The sequence below is a fragment of the Aquila chrysaetos genome, chromosome 3 (assembly GCF_900496995.4).
Source record: "Aquila chrysaetos chrysaetos chromosome 3, bAquChr1.4, whole genome shotgun sequence".
NCBI classification, from domain to species: Eukaryota; Metazoa; Chordata; class Aves; order Accipitriformes; family Accipitridae; genus Aquila; species Aquila chrysaetos.
Genome location: NC_044006.1, coordinates 63192473 through 63211091, shown reverse-complemented (window position 1 = coordinate 63211091; position 18619 = coordinate 63192473). Strand labels below are relative to the sequence as shown.

At 40.0% G+C, this 18619-nt stretch overlaps 1 protein-coding gene across 4 annotated transcripts in view; it reads left to right on the top strand.

The window, feature by feature from the left end:
- The window catches only part of NRP1 (neuropilin 1), a 116730-nt gene that overhangs the window by 59984 nt on the left and 38127 nt on the right, over positions 1 to 18619 (top strand). For all 4 annotated transcript variants that reach the window (XM_030009748.2, XM_030009746.2, XM_041122402.1 and 1 more), the window contains exons 6-7: positions 490 to 645; positions 3377 to 3543. In XM_030009748.2, coding sequence (XP_029865608.1) covers positions 490 to 645; positions 3377 to 3543 — 323 coding nt within the window. The remainder of the gene's footprint in view (positions 1 to 489; positions 646 to 3376; positions 3544 to 18619) is intronic.

Sequence of the window (18619 nt, the reverse complement as noted above, 5' to 3'; positions counted from 1 at the left end):
TGTTTTTCTAAGTTCACTATAAAATTAACAGATTATTTGCAGTATTGAGCTTAAAACCTGGAAGGTGCTGTTTGAACTTCTATTCCCAGAGCATCTTGTAGACTGGGTGGGCAAATCAGGCCATTCAGATGTCCTTGTCAGAAAATAGGTGCTTCAATCACACTTTGGAAAATACTTCTGGTGTTTTGTACATATAATTTTGTGCATTGTTGCCCTCTCTGCACACTTTAAAGGACATTTTTTAAAATCCTGGTTCTTTACATTTTCAGAGGTTTATGAAGTGCTCTCTGGAACATTTTAGAAGTAGGATTACTGGGGTAGGATAAGCAATTTATTGTTCACCGCTAAGTTATTGATGAGATTGTGATTTTGAACTGCTGTAGAGGTTCACTATTTCCTGCTGAGGGACTCTCTTCAGAAGGCTATTGTAGTGGCATCTATTGTTGTAGTAGAACTGGTAGTTTACTATTATATCCTGTCTCTTTGCAGTTGGCCCGCACATAGGGCGTTATTGTGGGCAGAACAACCCAGGACGTGTCCGGTCTTCAACAGGGATCCTTTCAATGGTATTTTACACTGACAGTGCAATAGCAAAAGAGGGATTCTCAGCAAACTACAGCGTGTCGCAGAGCAGTGTATCGGAAGGTCAGTATTTAACTATCCTGCAGAGCTTCTTGGAAAATATTCTCTGTTATGTCTTCTTGCACACCAGGTGTTGCATAAAACTTTAAAGAAACCTTAAATAAATAAGATGGTGGGGAAGGATTGGTTCTGTCTTGCTTTTTTCTTTTTTTTTTTTTTTTAAAGAACAGCTGCCCTTTGAAAAGCAGTGCAAGAAGGAGAATTCTCCTTACAGTTTTATTCCACATTATTGCCAGGAAGTTTGGGTAATTATTGTGAAAAACTGTGCTGACCAAGGAAACACAGGAATACAGAGCAATTGAACACTTGCATTAAAACAATGAAACATGAACAATGAATGCACTATCCCAAGCATTCCTTTATTATATGGAATAAGCTTTGATGATCGATTTGTTGAATAAAAAGAACCCATTTAATACATGTGCTCTTGTTAAACCATTTCATAAGCTATCTAAGCTTTGTTCTCTGTCTCGTATTTTTTTCCCAGTTGCCTCATTTTCATGCTTACCCTTTGGATGGAGAATGAAATGAAGTGAGGGAGATGCAGGAAAATAACAGGCTGTGTTACACCATGTCCTTGCAGATTTCCTTGCTTTCCTCAATGATAAAACACACACTTTAAATCATACTCTCTCTCCTTTCCTCAAGTTACTGAGTTTTGAGCAGATTTATCCAGATTTGATGTACTTGTTTAGAAGGAACAAAAGAAAAATGAGTAAACTGAAATTATCTCCACTACTCCCCACCTCTCTTCCTACCCTTGCCTCTTTAATAGCTTTCTTGTACATGCATAATCAGTAAGAGGGAATGGCACATACCCAGCCTCTGTGGATGGGAAGCACTCTCCTCTGTCTCTGTCAGACTGTATCTCCAGCTAGTTTGGCTTTTCCTTATGTAGGTGCTGTTCCTACCCCATCATTAGCTAGCACAGGCAACTTGGGTCCCCATGTTCATCTCCTCCACAGTCATCTTTACCTGGGCTGTAGAGGCATCATCACACTGGAGCCAGAATTAATAATATCTGCTGTGCTGGGATGTCTTCAGCTCTTTTAAACACAGGACAACAGAACAGGAGAAGTTAGTGTGTGTGAAAACCCTTTTGGATGATAAGAGGAAACATTTTCTATGATTCAGGCCTAGACAGAGGAGTGATTCTTCTCGTTTAATTTCCGCCACCCTTGCTCTTTGTGTTTTCAATACAGAGAGGGTCACCTCCAGAAGACAACTCAGCCTCCATATCTCAGCAATGTAAGATGCCCCCAGGAGGTACTTGTCCCTCTCAGCAGACCACAGGGAAAGCCTGCATGTCTAGATCAAACTAGACACCTACTTTTTAGATATTTTAATATGACTCCCACCTACCATGTCTTGCATTCTTTGTAGTGGCTTAGGGCTCTCCTTCTGATTCCAAGCAGAAGTTAATTTACTTTGAGTCCTACCCTAATGTAGTTCAGCTTCAATACTTCACCCAAGGCCCCTAATAAGTTGAAGCAGCACAGAAATGGGGGAAAGGGTGGTACGCCGCGGGAAATGCAGTTTGGCAGCAAGTTTGATAATTCAGTTATGGGCACCCTAACTACAACTCCTGTGAGGTACTGAGAGCATTTCTGAATAGAAGTTTCTGGATCCCAGATAAAAGATTTAAACTTTTTTTTTTCAGAATATTTTAATTTTCATTGAAAAATCAGAACTTTGCTTATTAAAAGCTCAGGACCCACCCCTCTGTTAGAGATACATCAGCTCCAGAGAAGGTATGATAAAAAGGAGTGTGTACTCATATGTCAGGGCCTCCACTTCACACACTGGTATTTTAATTTAAACTGATAATGAAGGAATGAATTATATTTATATACTATGAAGTCCCTGCACAGAACCATAAGCACATGTTATTTTCTCCTGCCCTTGCAACGGGGTTGGTAAACTTCTGACAGGGGGATGCATGAGCATCTGGGTGTGAGGATCCGTCTAAAGCCACCGGCCTCTCTTGCTTCAGTGGGGGTTGGAGCCTTTATTTTTGAAGAGTGAAGGAAGAATTTAGTCTCCATGCCCTATCATGCTTTGAACTCAATATAGTGACTAGGGCGTCAATTGATTCTAAATTACCTAGGTAATTTTTGTGTCAACAAAAAGAGATTGAATGGAGATGATCAACTCATTTAAAATACAGCACATTATGGAATAGGTCGTAATTCCCTTAGGTCAATAATCTTCTGGCCTGGATTCAAATTTTGTCTATCTGTTTCTTTCCAGAGTCCAGGATGCAAAGAGGATGCCTAGAATTTTAATAATATTTTTAAAACATTTCATACTTTTTGTACCAGAGTAAATAGTTTTAAAATAAAATTATTTTATACAGTCATCTGGTTTGTCTTTCCTGGCTTTGTGCATAATTATGAGTTGAACATACGTTGTTTTATATTATGAATCCACAGAAGTGCCTGTGCTACCCTAGAAAAGAGAATTCTATTGTCCTATATTGAAATGGCTACAATGCTGGGCTAAAAATATTTGTATAGCATTATTATTGCAGGAATTGCCATGGCAACTCAAATGACAGTATTAAGAATGACACCATAAGCCCAGTACTGCCTCACTTAAAGTTGCTAAAGAATTCAAAGTCACATAAAAATAAATTCTTTAGATATTCATATTCAAAGCAGGAAAACGTTCTTATTATTCAAAGTCTAAATCAAAAAGCTGACCATAATAATGATGGTAATTTATTTTTCTTCAGATTTCCAGTGCATGGAACCACTGGGCATGGAGTCAGGAGAAATTCACTCTGATCAAATCACTGTCTCCTCCCAGTACAGTGCTATCTGGTCTTCAGAAAGGTCCCGGCTAAATTACCCTGAGAATGGATGGACCCCAGGGGAAGATTCTATCAGAGAATGGATACAGGTAAAAAGATAATGTTTTAAAGATATTATTAATAATACTGTGTGGAGTTTATTGAATGTGGAGAATGCAAAAGAAAGAAAAAAAATAACACAGTAAAGTACTTCTACATAATCTACGAATCATTGCTAGTGAATAGCTCGCATTCCCTATTAGACACACAAAAAAAGACTGACTCCCAAAGGTATAAAAAAAGAAAAGGTCAGGAAGATTAATTCTTCTGCTTCCCACGTCTATTGTTTTTTCAGTCTTCTGGGCACAAATAACAGAGATTTTGGTTTAGTGGAAAAGTCAATATTAGTTTAACATGCACTTAAAGTGGAATGTCCCAGTAACTGAGCATGTGCTATGTCTCTAGCTGATTACAGTTAAGCATTAATACAGCATGGTGTTTTCATGCACTCAGATTTCACCTCAGAAGACCTATGTCCATTCTAGAATAAGTCACACATGAAATAAGTTCAGTGGTCTCTGTCTAGTGGCTATTCTTCCACGTCCTTAAACACAACATTCATTAGCAAGATTGGCTGCCTCAGCTTTGCTCTGTTAATACAGGAGAAATCGCGCAAACATTTGTTGCCACAAAGAGACTGCTTGAGGTCAGTCAGTCTACTTGGGCTTGGTGCTTGCTATTTGTTATCGGGTCCATAGCTTAATGGTGCATGTTTCCTGAGCAGGTTATAATTATTCATATGAATTCCTGTATACAAATAACTTATACTAGCAGGCAAGTATTAATACTGCTAGGTGAAAAAACCACTGATTTATCTTAATTGACGGTTGACTTACACTTCTTAGTTGTAACCTAGATTCTATTTCTGTTGGCAAAAGCTAAGAGAAAGGCTTGTGCATATTAGATCAATATTACTTCCACATATTAGATCAATATTACTAATATTGAAAACTTGTTCATATATTTGAAAGATTCCTCCTGCTTCTGTTGTTTTCTATAGGAAATTACTAACTGACATATAAAAACAATGCCGCCTTAGCCGTGCATACGAATGTTCACATTGGTGTTTCCTGTGAGGTTTGCTGCCTGCAAGAAAGCTTAAAAATATGTTGAGTAGCAGTTAGTGAAGGGAAGAAAGAGGGGGAAATCTTTCATTTCTGATCCTTGGCACACAATGGGACTCTCAGGTGTCCTGCTTAGGGGCCCCTACACATCCTGAGCTCTTGGAAACTTGGTAATCATGTATGATGGACCTAACCGGACTTCAGAGCGGCAAAAAAAATCTGTTGATCCTTTTTCCTTATTTAGGAATAAATGCTAAAATCTCCCCAGCCTTATCTAAGTGCAAGGCTTGTTATTAATCATTGCCACTTGCAATCCATGGAATGCACATGGAAAAGGGGTGGAATGCATCAGAATCAAATTCCATGTGTTTCATCTGGTCAGAGGGCTGCCACTTTTTCTTTATTTCCTTCTTTTCTGTTGTCACTTACGCATTTATGACTGGATAATCAAAACAAGAGAGCTAGTCAAATCTCATTCATGTGTTGTGTGTGCTTATTAACTTTATTAAGTTATGATGACTACGTACATATATAGAGCGAGCTTAATCCTTTCACTTAGAACTAGATCTTTCTGAGAAAAAGTTTCAAAGGACTTTTTTTAACCATTAACTTTCTTAATAATAAACACATAACAGAATCCAAGCTACTCCGGGGTTTATGCTTAAAACAGCTCAGAGTACTTCAGGCCTCCTGCCCATGAATTTCTCAGCCTCCTTTGCCTTCTGCCATAAACCACTGAGCCTAATTTTTAGCATCTTTACACTGCCTCCAGCTACCACATCAGCCAAGAAGTTGGTGGTTATTTGGATGCTGTACTGCTCACGCTCATGCCACAGCTCTCACCTACTTCACCCAGCCCCCGGTTTGGAACCATTTCCCTGAGCAGTCTTGGCCTGGTGTATCTCCTCCACTGCCCAGGGCCCCTGTGGAGGCACTGCACCCCCAAGGCAGACTTCATGACAGAGCAACTAGGCTGTAGCAGCCTTCGCTGCAGAGCTGGGTCTTGTTTGCAAGACTGAGCCTGCAAAGTCTTGCTTGAAGATTCATTGCATTCAATAGGTGTGCTTAACACGTGTCGCAGAGGAGCTGTTAATCATTTCTACCACTCAACCTACGTAGCAGAAGCAACCAAGCTAGGCTGGAGATTGAGTATGCCATCCCCTGGCTTTTCACAACGTACAACGGTTTAAACTCTTCTTTGGTTCCATTTGTATCAGGAGGATATTAATTCTTATACTTATTTATTATGGTTTAATTCAATACTAACAGTGTTAATTCAGACTTCCAAATGTGTTCTAAATGCTTTCCTGTTAAACTTAGTTGACAATCTTGAGATGGGTGCTAAGCACTTCAGACCATCAGACACTTCAATAGCAGGGTCCTTGCACATGTGAACTGCCATCTTCTACAAAGGCTTGATGCCACTGGCAGTAAGCACATGTTGCAAGTTTGTATCTGGATAAAATATTGAAATCCCATGTTTCCTCTGTACAAATATCCTCAGGAACAGATGTTCATCTCCATAAGAGTTTACAGGCAAACAACCAAGGACATGCAACTAATAAAATACTCTGAAATTACCCGCTGAAAAAAAATCATAATATTTTATAAAAGGAGGAGGACATTGTATTTGAAGGACTGAGGTCACTTTGTTCTGTTTTGTTTTGTATGCTATTGTAAACTAGTCACGTGAAGTATTTGCTTTTGAGCGGTACAGTGTAAATGGATTTTTGTTGTACAGTGCAAGAACTCTAGAAAATATTCAACAGCAAAAAACAGTCTGAAGGATACAGCAATGCTGAACTTGGAACTTTCAAAGTGAAAATTTCTGCCTACGTGCCCTTGTTTGAGAGACAAAGATTTTGTGTATATCAGTATTCATTAATCTTTTCACAGTTGCAGGTTTCCATACCTGCACACACACTGCAGCTGGTTAAGTAGTGATGTCTGCCTTCAAACTGTTAATATGCATATGCAACTACATCATATATGTGAGATATGTACAATCATACATGGGCAAAGCAGCTTGAAAATTCAGCTCCAAATACTAATTTCCTTAGTGTATCATTTTTTTATATAGGGGAAATATTATAGTTCTCCTTTCCTTTCCTTTTACCCCTCCTTTCAAGGTTAATGTTTTTGCTAAAACAAAAGAAACAGAAAACCTCAGTTAAGTATCAGCAAAGGGAGATTGGTATCTATAGAGGACGTCTAGAGGGCATGCGATATGATTGTCTCCACTGAGGTGTTGACGTCTTTCGGACCATTTCGCTGAAAAGAATTAAGAAAATAGTGTTGGCTTGTTGTTAGTAATGGATTTGCATGAATTCCATCTGTGGATGTGGAACCCATTCTTTGGTGAAAAAACTAGATTGCTCCTTTGTGGCTCAGAAGGTACTAACTCCTGAGTTCATCTGAATGCCACCTGCTCGCCGGGCTCTGCTAAGTGAAAGTTGCCTGTCCGTTCCTTTCCTTAATTGTTTGGAAATAAATGTCGAAGCTTAGATTCAAAATATCCATAGCATAGTCACACCATAAGTCTGCACAGTACTATCTCCATTTTATTTTTACCCTCAAACACACTTTTGAAAATTGCTCAACTAGCTTGAGATTTTGGAGTGACTCTATAACCAGAAAGAGAGTCACTCCAGATTGAATTTCTTTTTTAAAAACACATTAATAAAGTCTGTGGATTTTCTAATATGAATGGAATAAAGATATGCATGAGACAAGACCTGCCAAAAATAAGCATGAAGTTAGTTTATTGTCATATGGGATGTTATTAGCTCCTCAACCTTAAGCTCAGCCTACTTGTTTATTACACTTACATTTCACACACTCAATTCCCCTTCAGTGTGAAATAGCATAATTTAAAATAAAAAATAAAAACAGGCCTTTAATCTAATCAAGAGCAGGGAACTGCCATTGCAACGTAAGTCATTGTCCCTCATTAACGTATCCTTTCACAGGAAAAATAGTATAGTGTTTCCATTTCTGTAATCTGAACAACAAACATGTTAATAGGTATCAATTACCAGCCAGTTTCAGTACTTAGAACCAGTAAGAAGGCCAGTGCGAGGGTTTCACATCTGGTTTCAGTGAAACTGTTCCTGTCTGTGGTATTTAAAATTTAAAGAACTCCTGTTATTGTGCAATTGGGAATCCTAGGGGAGTACAATGTTAATGAAATCCATAACATGCAGGGATTTTATGATTGCATTTTCAAGGCATTCCTTCAAAAGGGACAACTGATTTCTGCCATGGCAGCAGTAATTGTGTTTTTACAGAGTAGATTTAACGTTTGCATTTAAGAACGGCAGTTAGGTTTACACTCATCTGAAAAAGTAACATGCGAAATCTTTATATTTAGGGAACATTTTGCATCTTATTTCCAAAACCGTTGAGCAGAAGCCACGGGCCGCTGTGCATCGCAAGCCCTTGCACCTCAGGGGCAACCCAGTGGGTCACGGCCGGCAGCCCCCAGGGCAGCGCAGGAGCGAGGGAAGCTCCAGGAGGAGCGCCCGGCCGGATAGGTGCCGTCAGCTAAAGACACTTGAGACCCACGTGTGTGTGGTTTTGAAGGGAGACTGATTGCCTATTACCAGGGTCACTGGGAACCTGTGCTATCATCAATCCTTATAATGGCGTGGGTTTTCAAACCCGCAAGGAGCAACACCTTCTGGGTACTTTTACTGCAGAAGCTGTATGTTTTCTATCAAAACGTTTCTTCTAATGCATATAACACAAATCTGTACGCTCCCGCCAAGCTGGATGATTGTTTCTGGGTGGCACAATTTTTCTCTCATCCTGTAACTCTGAGCTAGACCTCCAGCTTGCCCAGAAAGCAAAGCATGTTTGTTAGTAGCACAAGGTCTTCAGTTCATATTATGGCTGGGGTTGGACAAAACTATAAATCCAGCTTTAAGAATCCTAGTATCAGATCAAAACTTTGCAGCCATAAACCAAAAAGCACTACTGTGGTATAAACACACTCTGCCAGTTCAAATTTGTTCAAAAAAGGTTAACAGAAGGTTAACATAAATAGACGTTATACTCTGCATTGGGTATTATCTGTCATTCTGCAGCTGACATAAGGCCATACACTAGGATGAACTCCCTATTGTGTGTTCTGGCTAATATGACATAAATGGCTAATCCAGCCCAAATTTGTGCTGCTGGGTTTCTCAGCAGGGCACAGATCTGGTATGATGTGGAAACGGACGGAGTCAGAGGCTGGCACAGGGAGCAGGTCTGGTCGCTCCCTCTGGCCTCTGCCTGCCTGCCTCCACCTCATCCCCCACCCATCCGTTCGGCACCGACGACTCTTGCAGAGTAATTTTCTAGACCCCTAGACCGGTCAGCCCTAGGAATATCAACTGATCTGGTGCAAAATTCTTCCTCTGCATCTTGCAGCATTTAGGGATCTGGAGAAAGGCCAGAGAGAGGTAAGAATTGGCCTCCTCAAAAAGCAACCTGGGAGATCCCCCTCGCTTCCACTGATTGAAATATCAGTTGTTTATTTAACACTAACTCTCCCGTGCAAGGAAAATATACTTCCATTGATTTAAAACACTTCTATGTATACACTACTTCACCAGAGTGAGAGGGACCTCTGAGGTGGAATTTTCCTTCCACATTTGTCTTCATTCCTTTACATTTGCGGTAACCTACGTTCTTCATTATTTGCTCCTTTGTAAGAGAAACCCAGGAGCATGCATCGCTGATGTGAACTGGTACATAGATTAGTACAGATTTATTCCTGTAGCACTTCTGAAAATAATTGCAGTTCATCATTTGGTGTCTTGACCTTTCATCTGTGTCATAGCTTATTTCCTTATCAGGTATTCACTTAAAAATATAGTCAGTATTTATATATGCTGCTGCACAGCACATTTGTTTCATTAACAGGTTTATTCCTACATCAGGCAGCTGTTTAGGTTGACTTTACCGAGCAAGCTTATCTAAGTATTTCACATGAAAGCTCAAGGAAGTGCAAGTCAACAATGCCTGTTATTTTTATTCGTATTATTTCTGTTTCTTTTGGAGGTTGCAGTGAAGTGCATAATATTACTGCATAGAATAACATGAAACCTGGGAAACCTCAGCCTCCCAGTTCTCCTAGTCTTTGAAGGACTGACTGAGAGCTGAAGTTCAGAGGCTTTGTGGCGGGGCTTGCCCATCATTAGGGAGCACACTGACATGAAAGCACAAAAACTGCCAGTCCTTTGTCTTCTCTACCACTTTAGAATACAAGTCATGTATTTGGTTCACGTCATTTTACAGTTCATAACTGCACTCCAGAAATTACAAAAAGCAGAGTTAGCTTTGTGTGGAAAAGTGCTACAGTTATCTTATGGTCTTAACATACTTTGCACATGGCAAAGAATGACAAAAGAATATTCCTTTCTGGAAATCACAGCCGGTACAGACTGTGACACAGCGCAGAACCAGGGTTAATTGACCCAGCAGGATACATTCGTACCTTTATTTACTGTGACATGGGAATAAATGGTAGAGTTTCACAAAGGCAAGTACTGAAGTTAGACAAGAGGGAGAGGGAGAAATAAAAGGGCCCTACAAAGTATGAAGGTTTTTTTGATTATTCAAAGTGCTTTAAGAGCTATTTTAGTACCAGAAAGTTCCCAGCCATAGATTTATCACTCTGGGGAGGCTGAAGGGATGCTCAGAGAACTGTGTAAAACCATTGGCAGCCTTATTGCTCCAGAAGTGCAGGTGCAAAATGCAGTTTAGAAGAAAATCCTCTCTACCTCCCTCTGATATGTTTCAGCATCAGCCCTAATACAGAGGGGAGTCCAGCGTGGCTTCAAGCGATCCTGCGCGCAACATATGGAGGAGCAGCAGAAGCGGAGCCCCTCCGAGCCTCCACTACCAGCCTAATCATTATAATAGTTGCAGTTCTTTCAGGGGAACCATTATGCGGAGATCCGAGTAGTTTGTATATAACTCTGTAATTACTTATGCATCCACTTCGCAGTCCAGCCCTACATCCCCTCAACGGCTGCAAGACAGATGGCCATTTAAAGCTGAGATAGCGAATTAAAAATGTGTCCAGCAAAAGCACTGATTCAGCATCTACTAAAATAATTTTGTAAATTTATCTCACTTTCACTAGTTGGTTCCAGGAGGTAAAGAAATTAAAACCTTTAAATATGGTTTTAAACTAAACACCACAGGTTTTTTTAAATCACAACATAATTTTCTTCTACTTACTTTCACAGAAATTAAAGCCACTTAAAAAACTCTGTACAAAATCATTCTTCTCTCTCTTTTTTTTTTTCGGTTCACGTGTTTGGCTTGACTCAAAACATTTGTTATTGTTTGCTGGTTTTGAAACTGCCATCAAGCCAAAAAATCAGTTGTTTGCGCCGTTCTGCTTGGTAGGGGAGCTCTCTCCCAGATGGCTTGCAGACCCCGTGGGGGCTGAGGCAGTCTCGCCCACCCAGCTACCAGGCACTGCAACACATCTGCTCCACCGCAGCCAGGACTTTCTGCAGATGTGAAGGAAGGTATCTCAGAAGGAGATTTTTCTGAGTCCAGCAGTAGTAAATTAATCTACAAGACTAGGCAGGTGTCAAACGGCGGGTGAGGTAGAGCTCAAGGCTAGAAGTTAAGTGACTGAGGGTAGTGGCTAGAAATACAGCCTTGGGTAGGAACGCACAGCTGAGGCATGTTATAATAAGCAGAGTTGTTACTGAGCTAAAGGTCTCTGTTCTCACGGGGCCGACCCCTGGTTGGAGATGATAGGTGTACTGCTGAGTGCTTTGCAGAGACGATTGTGCATTTTTATTCACTCTTTCCACACCTGCACAGTAGTATGAAGCTGAAGAGTTCATGAGTCCTATGGGCCCTTCCCCATCCCAGCATCCATGCTCCAGTTTTTCTGTTCCTGAGCTATTATTTGCCTCCCCTGTCCTTGTATCATCCTGCTTGTCTGTCCCAGTTTAATTCTGTTCTGCCCATTAGGTGACATTTTCACAGCAGTAGCAAAACAGGTAAAGTGGGAGGATAAATGAGATTTCTTCCAAGAGGTAAATACCTGGCCTTCAGAAAGCAATTTGTCTTCTTCCCACAAAAAAAAAAGAAAAAAAAAAAGAAAAAAGGGTATATTTCAACAAGGAAGTACTTCCATTTTTGCTTTACCTCTAATGTTTTCTTTTGAGGTTTTAAAAAACTCTTTAAAAAGGCATCAGAGTAAACTCCATACCTGTCTGATAAACAAAACCTACTAGCAGAGAACACACAGTTGACCAAACATTAAGCTGAGGTTCGGTTCCTCTGTTTCCAGGAACAACTGGCTTCTCATCGGAGAAGCACCATTTACCCGTAACTTCCACCATCTAGCTGTACCTATGTAGTCTGGTCTTTCTTTTCATTGCAGCCTCCTGTGTTGAACACTTTGGGCCAAAATAATTTCTGGTGTTGATCCTCTGAAGCTGCTGAAAACATCATTTTGTCCTATCACATATAAAACCAGGGCGTATTTTAACTGGTCATATTTAGGTTATAGATTATTTTAATATAGACTAAGGTGGCTTTCAGCCCTAACAGAGACAGGAGCAGGCTATTCCATTGCAAATACTATTAAATTCAAGCTATGGGCTGAAGGGCTGACATAACACAGAATAATTTTTAAATGCTCTTATCAGGCCATAAAAATTAACTATCCATAGGAGTGTTCCCTCCTTTCATGATATGCTTAACTAAGAAAATACATCCTGTGTTTATTTTAAAAAGCCACAGCACTTAGAAATCAAGCTTTGCTCTTTACATAGCTGGAGGTCGAGCAACTTTTAGAGAGGCAGAGTGGGGTTATACACAAACCTGGCACCATTATGTGGCCAAAGAAACCCTAGAAGTGAAATCCCCACGGCTGGAGTTTGAGCGGGCTTTGTTAAGAGAAGGGCAGAGCTGGGGGCAGCCAGTCTCCCTGGTTTGCTTTAGCACCAGGGGGGGAAGTTGTCTCGGTAGTCACTGGCCTCCACCATCCCTTCTGCTGTCCCCTTCCTCTTCCAGCACGGGACAAGAGCACCGCTCTCAGCAGCAGATCTTCCAAATCACAACCTTGGAAGTATTTCATCTATACCTGTGCATTTCCTCAGAGCTATGAGGGACATACCAAGGAAAAAGCAAGATTACCTTTGCATGTATAGTCTTTATCTCTTGTTTTTCACCATACATTTACAGTACCCTCACCACACCACCTAACTGCAGCTACCTGACATTTTTCTAGAAAGTAGCAGAAACTCATATTTTAAAAAAACAGTGACTTGCTTGGTGACCCAGTAGTAAATTAAAATCATCATACACAATGTGTATGAAATAGAAAATCGAATTTTGGTGCAACAAAACTGACAGTTCCATTTAACAGAGAATAAGTGAATGCAGACTCCTGTGGATGACTGACTGATTTAAAGAGACTGTGCCGATTTTCCAAGATGAGAAAGCTGATCACAAGAAAATACATATATTTCTATGTGACACAGGTTATACACCTATTCCAATTGCCAGTGAAATTAGGCTTAAAAAATATTAAATCTTAGACAGTGGCACTTCTTCCTCATTTTGTTGCTATTTTTTATAGAAAGCCCAAAGCCTGAACTTTCAAAAATATCTAAGTGTAGCGAATTCCAGTGATTTTAGGGGAAGTCACTCCAAACACAGTGATTGCACAGTCAGATCTATCTGCACCATCAACATGCACTGTCTGAGACAGTAGAGGTTTAATTCTGCATAGTATATCATCCCCTCACTTAACAGCTTCCTACCCAATTAGCATAGGTATGCTGCGAAACAGGAAGAAGCAGAGGTTATTTCTGTGTGTTTACGCATGTGTAATATTGTACTTACATTCAAAATACCAAAATGTATTACAACTCAAGACCTTCTGCCTGTACCCTCTGATTTTAACAGGACAGCAGCTGGCAAAAAAATGCAACAGAAGAACTTTATAGACAAAATTCAGTGTTTTCCACCCAAAGCCCAGTTATTCGCATGTGAAGCAGTCTGATAGAGAAGCTTTGGATTACTTGTTTCCCATTTGTGCATTAGTTGCTCAGTACACTCAGGGGAAAAATAGTCCTACAATTATGCCCTTCTCTCAGAAAAGAGTGGTTCTGCAAGTATTGCTATAGAGTTTCCCTTTTCTATAGTTTCTAACACAAACTGGGGAAGGTTACATTCAAACTGCACTAAATAGTTGTCTTCATTCCAGATCAGAGGATTAAGCTCAGGTTTAAAATTAAATGTAAATTACAAATAAGTATTCAGAAAACGTTAATTAAAAGTATTACGTTCCTGACTCATTTATTGCTCAGCAAGGGTTCCTAAGTATCTTAGCTGGAGAAAGGGGCCATTCACATTCCTCCTTTTTTGACCAAGTCATTGTACATGTCTTAGGTTATCCATTTGCAAGTTAATGTAGTGCCGAAGCAAAGGTTTTCATTTTAAAGAAGTAATATTTCACAGCAAGATATGCTTCTGCAAGATGTAAAACAATCTTTTTCTAAAGCACTGGGAGTTAATCAGCCTTTCTCTTCATTGCTACAGAGAGGGTTCGAATGGCATAAGATGCTGATTACTTAGATCCCAGAGTCTATAGAATCCCAATACGATTACATTTTCCTCCTTTTGTTATCAGAGTTTATTGTATCCTGGTGTTCAGGTTTTAAGTAGTTTTCAAGTAAAAAAAATAAATTAAGAAAAGGTATTTTCTGAGTCTTCTGAATAACGATCATGTCACACCAGAGCACCACATGAATGCTTAAGGTGGAGCTTGCAAATGACTAGCAGAAGGATCGTTCCCTATCACCGCATGTGCACTGGATGCATTTCACACGATATAGTGAGCCCATTTCAGGGGAGCATTGCATCGCCCTTGCTTTTAAACGAAACTCCTTCAAAGACTCACACTACAAATATCACACAGAGCTAATGTGTACCAGTGGCAGTGCTTCTCCCGGCCCACTCGCAGCATTTCTCTTTCACATTTGATCTTTATAGTTTCCATACTGGAGCGATTTGGTTTGCTGAATTCTGGAAATGTCTCAAGTTGAAATGCTAGTGTATTAACCTGCTGTACTGAGTCTCTTTTGTTTCTCTTTACCAGAGTGCTGCTTGCCAATTTTTACAACTACAGCAGATTTTACTATTCAAACAGAACCAGATGGAACACCAGTTCAAAGAACATGTCAGAATTAAATATTTCTTTTTTAATTAGTTGCTTCTGATTTATGCAAAAAAAAATTAACATAAGAGTGGGAGAATGTGCCATGAATCCAGATGCAACACAGCCCACACAAGCATTATCTTTTCTCTGTCAGAGACACAGAGGCCTTTTCTTTCATTTTTTTCTTGTCTTTTCTTTTTTCCTTTTGTTTCTGGATTTCATTTTTCTTACACTTTCTGCATCTTTTCCTTCCCCATAATGATGACTGAAGTTCTCTTATGTTCATCCATCATACTTTTTCATCATTATCTTAAATTTTCTCTTGTAGAAACTGGCTGATCTGCTTCTAAAAAAAATTACTGTACTCAATACTGCAACCCCAGCATCAGTATCTCAATGTGATAACATCCTTTGAGTCCGTTCTTTGTTTTCAGTTGGGGGAATCTTTACACTTACATTTTTTTCTGCTGCAGAAAAGGATTTGGGAAGAAGGTGAAGGTTGTGAGGAATATTTCAACTGCTAGAGAAAGTTCAGTTCCTTTTTGCTGTCAAGCATTCCTGTTTCTCTGACATGGATGTTTGCTCATCTTCTATTTCATGCCTCCCTATTTTTGCCAAGTCACATAAGCATCAGTTCAGTAAACTATACTGACTGAGGACAGTTGTTAGGCACAGACTAGAAGCTGAGCATGTGATTAGCTGCTTTCTGTTCTGGGGCTTTTAGGATGTTGCTGTCAAGGTCAATGAGAAAGTCTTCAGGGACTCAGGAGAGATCTTACTAACGGCAAAATTTTCTCCCCACTTCCTTTATGGAGCTGCCAGAAATATCACTGAGAATTTTGCACAAAGATCTGAGGTGGTTTGCAGCCTTAACTATTTTCACTTCAACCCAGGATGAATATTTGCACCTTGTCATTAATCAAGGAGTTGTGGTCGTTTCAAGGATGAAGACTTTTGGAAGTAATTTTCCAACCAAGTTAATTAGAATATATTCAGAATTTCTACTAGAACCTGTGCCATTTTTACTTAGCATTATAATCTTCTTTACTTAAAGCTCAATAAATAAAGGAATTAAGTGATAGTTGTGTATACATCATGGGAGAGCATGATTGATCAAATCAACAGCAACACCTAATAAAAAAGATCAACTTTTGCTTAATTAAATATTTGACAGAAGAGCAGTGAAGCATCACAACAGTTAATCTGACTCAGAGCACTGTATGCTATCTAGGGAAATGACACAGTTCTCTAAAAATATTTACTTTGGTATGGTGTGTCAAGTGATGGATTATACAGCTTTCAAGCCACAAGAGATGCCCACAACAAAAAGCTTCCTGTTGTTAATCAAACTCCAGCACTTTGTCCTTTATTTTCTCAGGCTGTTGAACAGACCTACAGTAGGAGTGTTAAAAGCTGGTAAAACTGCTCCCTTGCTACAGCTCCCTCAATGACTGTATTTCATTTAGCAAGGCAGATTTTCATTCTGAAAATAAGGTCTTCCATACTATGACATGGTTATGTATGATGACAGGAAGCAGCAATATTAATTTCAAGTCGCGTATGTTGTGTGTTGTTCTTTATCCAGTAGTTTGCTAAGATTTGCTACATGATACATTGTGCAGAGCTAAATGTTATTCTTTTTCTTTCTCCTTAACTGGTCTCTAATAAAATGCCACCCCTTGCATATCTATGTCTTAAAAACGTGTCGCCCACCCACATTTTTTGGAGATGGTAAGACAGCAATAAAAGTATTTTTCCTGGATGCTAAAAGATATTGCAGAATAAATAGAGAGGAAGTAATTCATATGTAGAAACAGCTAGCGTCTTGCAATATGCTCTCACAGGAAAGAAACTGATTTTAGAAGTAGGAACAACTGGGGCTTTTTTTACATGAACATTTCTCTCCTGGAAAAAAATACACACTTGGGATGTTCCTCATTTCTTGTAAGTTAGGGGCCCATTCCTATAGGCAAGTCTGCTCCCAGTCTTGTACTTAAGAATAAAGTCAGCCACATTGCAGCACAGGCAATTATCAAAGGCTGTGTTTTTGGATAAGGCCCTAAGGCATCATTTTCCAAGAGAGATATGCTTTTTAATCTGAATGAAAGTGAACAAAATTTGAAAAAAGAACTAGCAACATACTGCGGTTAGTCAAAGCTGAAACTCTGGCCACGGAAATGAAATGTCAAGATTTCAGGTTTGGAGACAGCTGCCTATCTCAGATCACAGCCTTACAGCATGCAATAACTTACAGAATCGCTTGCATCCTCCAAAATAAATACCAGATGTTTGTTTATCGTATGTGCAGAAAGTTAAATGTCAAATAATTGCAGGGAAATGCATTTGATGTTCATATTCAAAAGTACTGTATTTCATCACCACCTCCCTCCACAGTTCATTTTAACGTGAAACACAAGTTCTTGAAACAAAAAGGACAAGAAGGGCAAAACAAAAAACTAGTTGTTAAAGATTTGTATTACTATCTCAGCTGGAGGAGACTGGATCTGAGGAAAACGGGTTACCTCTGGTCATGCTAACACTTGGAGACCTCTGTGGAGAGGACATACTAAGTTCACTGGAAATTACACAGGCAGTTGGAGTCCATAAGCATAAGCCTCCAAAAAGCATAAGAATTTCCTATCTGGTGACACAGCTGTACTAGAGCTACTGCCCTCTGCAATGATTCCTCTGGATAACATAGTACAGAAGAGCTGTGTCTTACCACAGCTACGTTTTGGTACCTTCAGGTTCCAGTTGTTAATAGCAGTTGATATGCTTGAACTTCAACTCTGAGCAGTCCCTGTGACATTTAGAATGTGTATTTTATGCACAATTCTGCATTTTACAGAAAGTAAAGTTTCAAAAGACACTGGAAAGAAAACAAAATACATCACAAAGTGATTAATGAAGGTGAGCTTAACAGCCCCTTAAGATGTGTCATGCAGTTGCCCAGGTAGTCTTCTACATAATTTATTTCTATCACCTTTCTTAGAGAAGAAGATTGGTACATTCAGAGCTTGATTTACAAACATACTTTGGCACCACAGAGGGGTGCTCAGTGTTGCAATTCTGTTTGTACGCACCTGGAGAGGAGCGGTTCCTCTCCAGAGGCCACTGCAGAGAACTGTCAAAAGGGAGGAAAATGTCTTAAGCGCTCTCTCTCCCGGCCCTCCGCACTGACACAGAGTTAGTACTAAAACTTCCAGCCCTTCCGCTTCTCTGCTGCTTAGCCCCACCTTTCTTGTTTGCACTGCTCCTTTCTCACAAAACACTGATGAAGAAAGGTTATTCTTTTTTCCTCTATCCGCCTATGAGCAAACACCCCCTGGCATGTGGCAGGTCTGGGGTTACAGCTTGCTTTTGCAAGGGGTTTAAAGCTGTGGCATGCAGCTGAACACTCGAGCCATCAGCCTCCAGACACTCCAGGAGACGACTGCTGTTGACATAGTTCCAGTTTTCAAGAAGCACGTAAAGACTTTCTGATCCAGAGAGAGCACATCTATGTGAAAAAATGTTCTCCCTAACAACAAGAGATGCCTCCCTCCTCCTGTACCGTATTACACAGTTACTGGAGCCAGGAGTGCTAATGAGGTTGCCTCTTCCCTACCTATAGGCAATAAATTAGAGGTCATCTCAGAATCTCTCTCTCTCCCAGTGAGCTGTTTACTTCTGGCGGGAGAATTGAGCCTGCCTTTTGAATTCTGCCAGGTTTTAGGCATGACGGTAGATGTCTACATCCTTTGTGTGTTTAGGACTTAGTTCTGGGCAGTGAGACAGATGCTGTAGGATATTCAGTGCCCCAGGAGTTAAGGGGGAGTACTGAATACCAGCATTTGGGACCAAGCAAAATCTGGGGGCCTGAAGTTCTTTGATGAG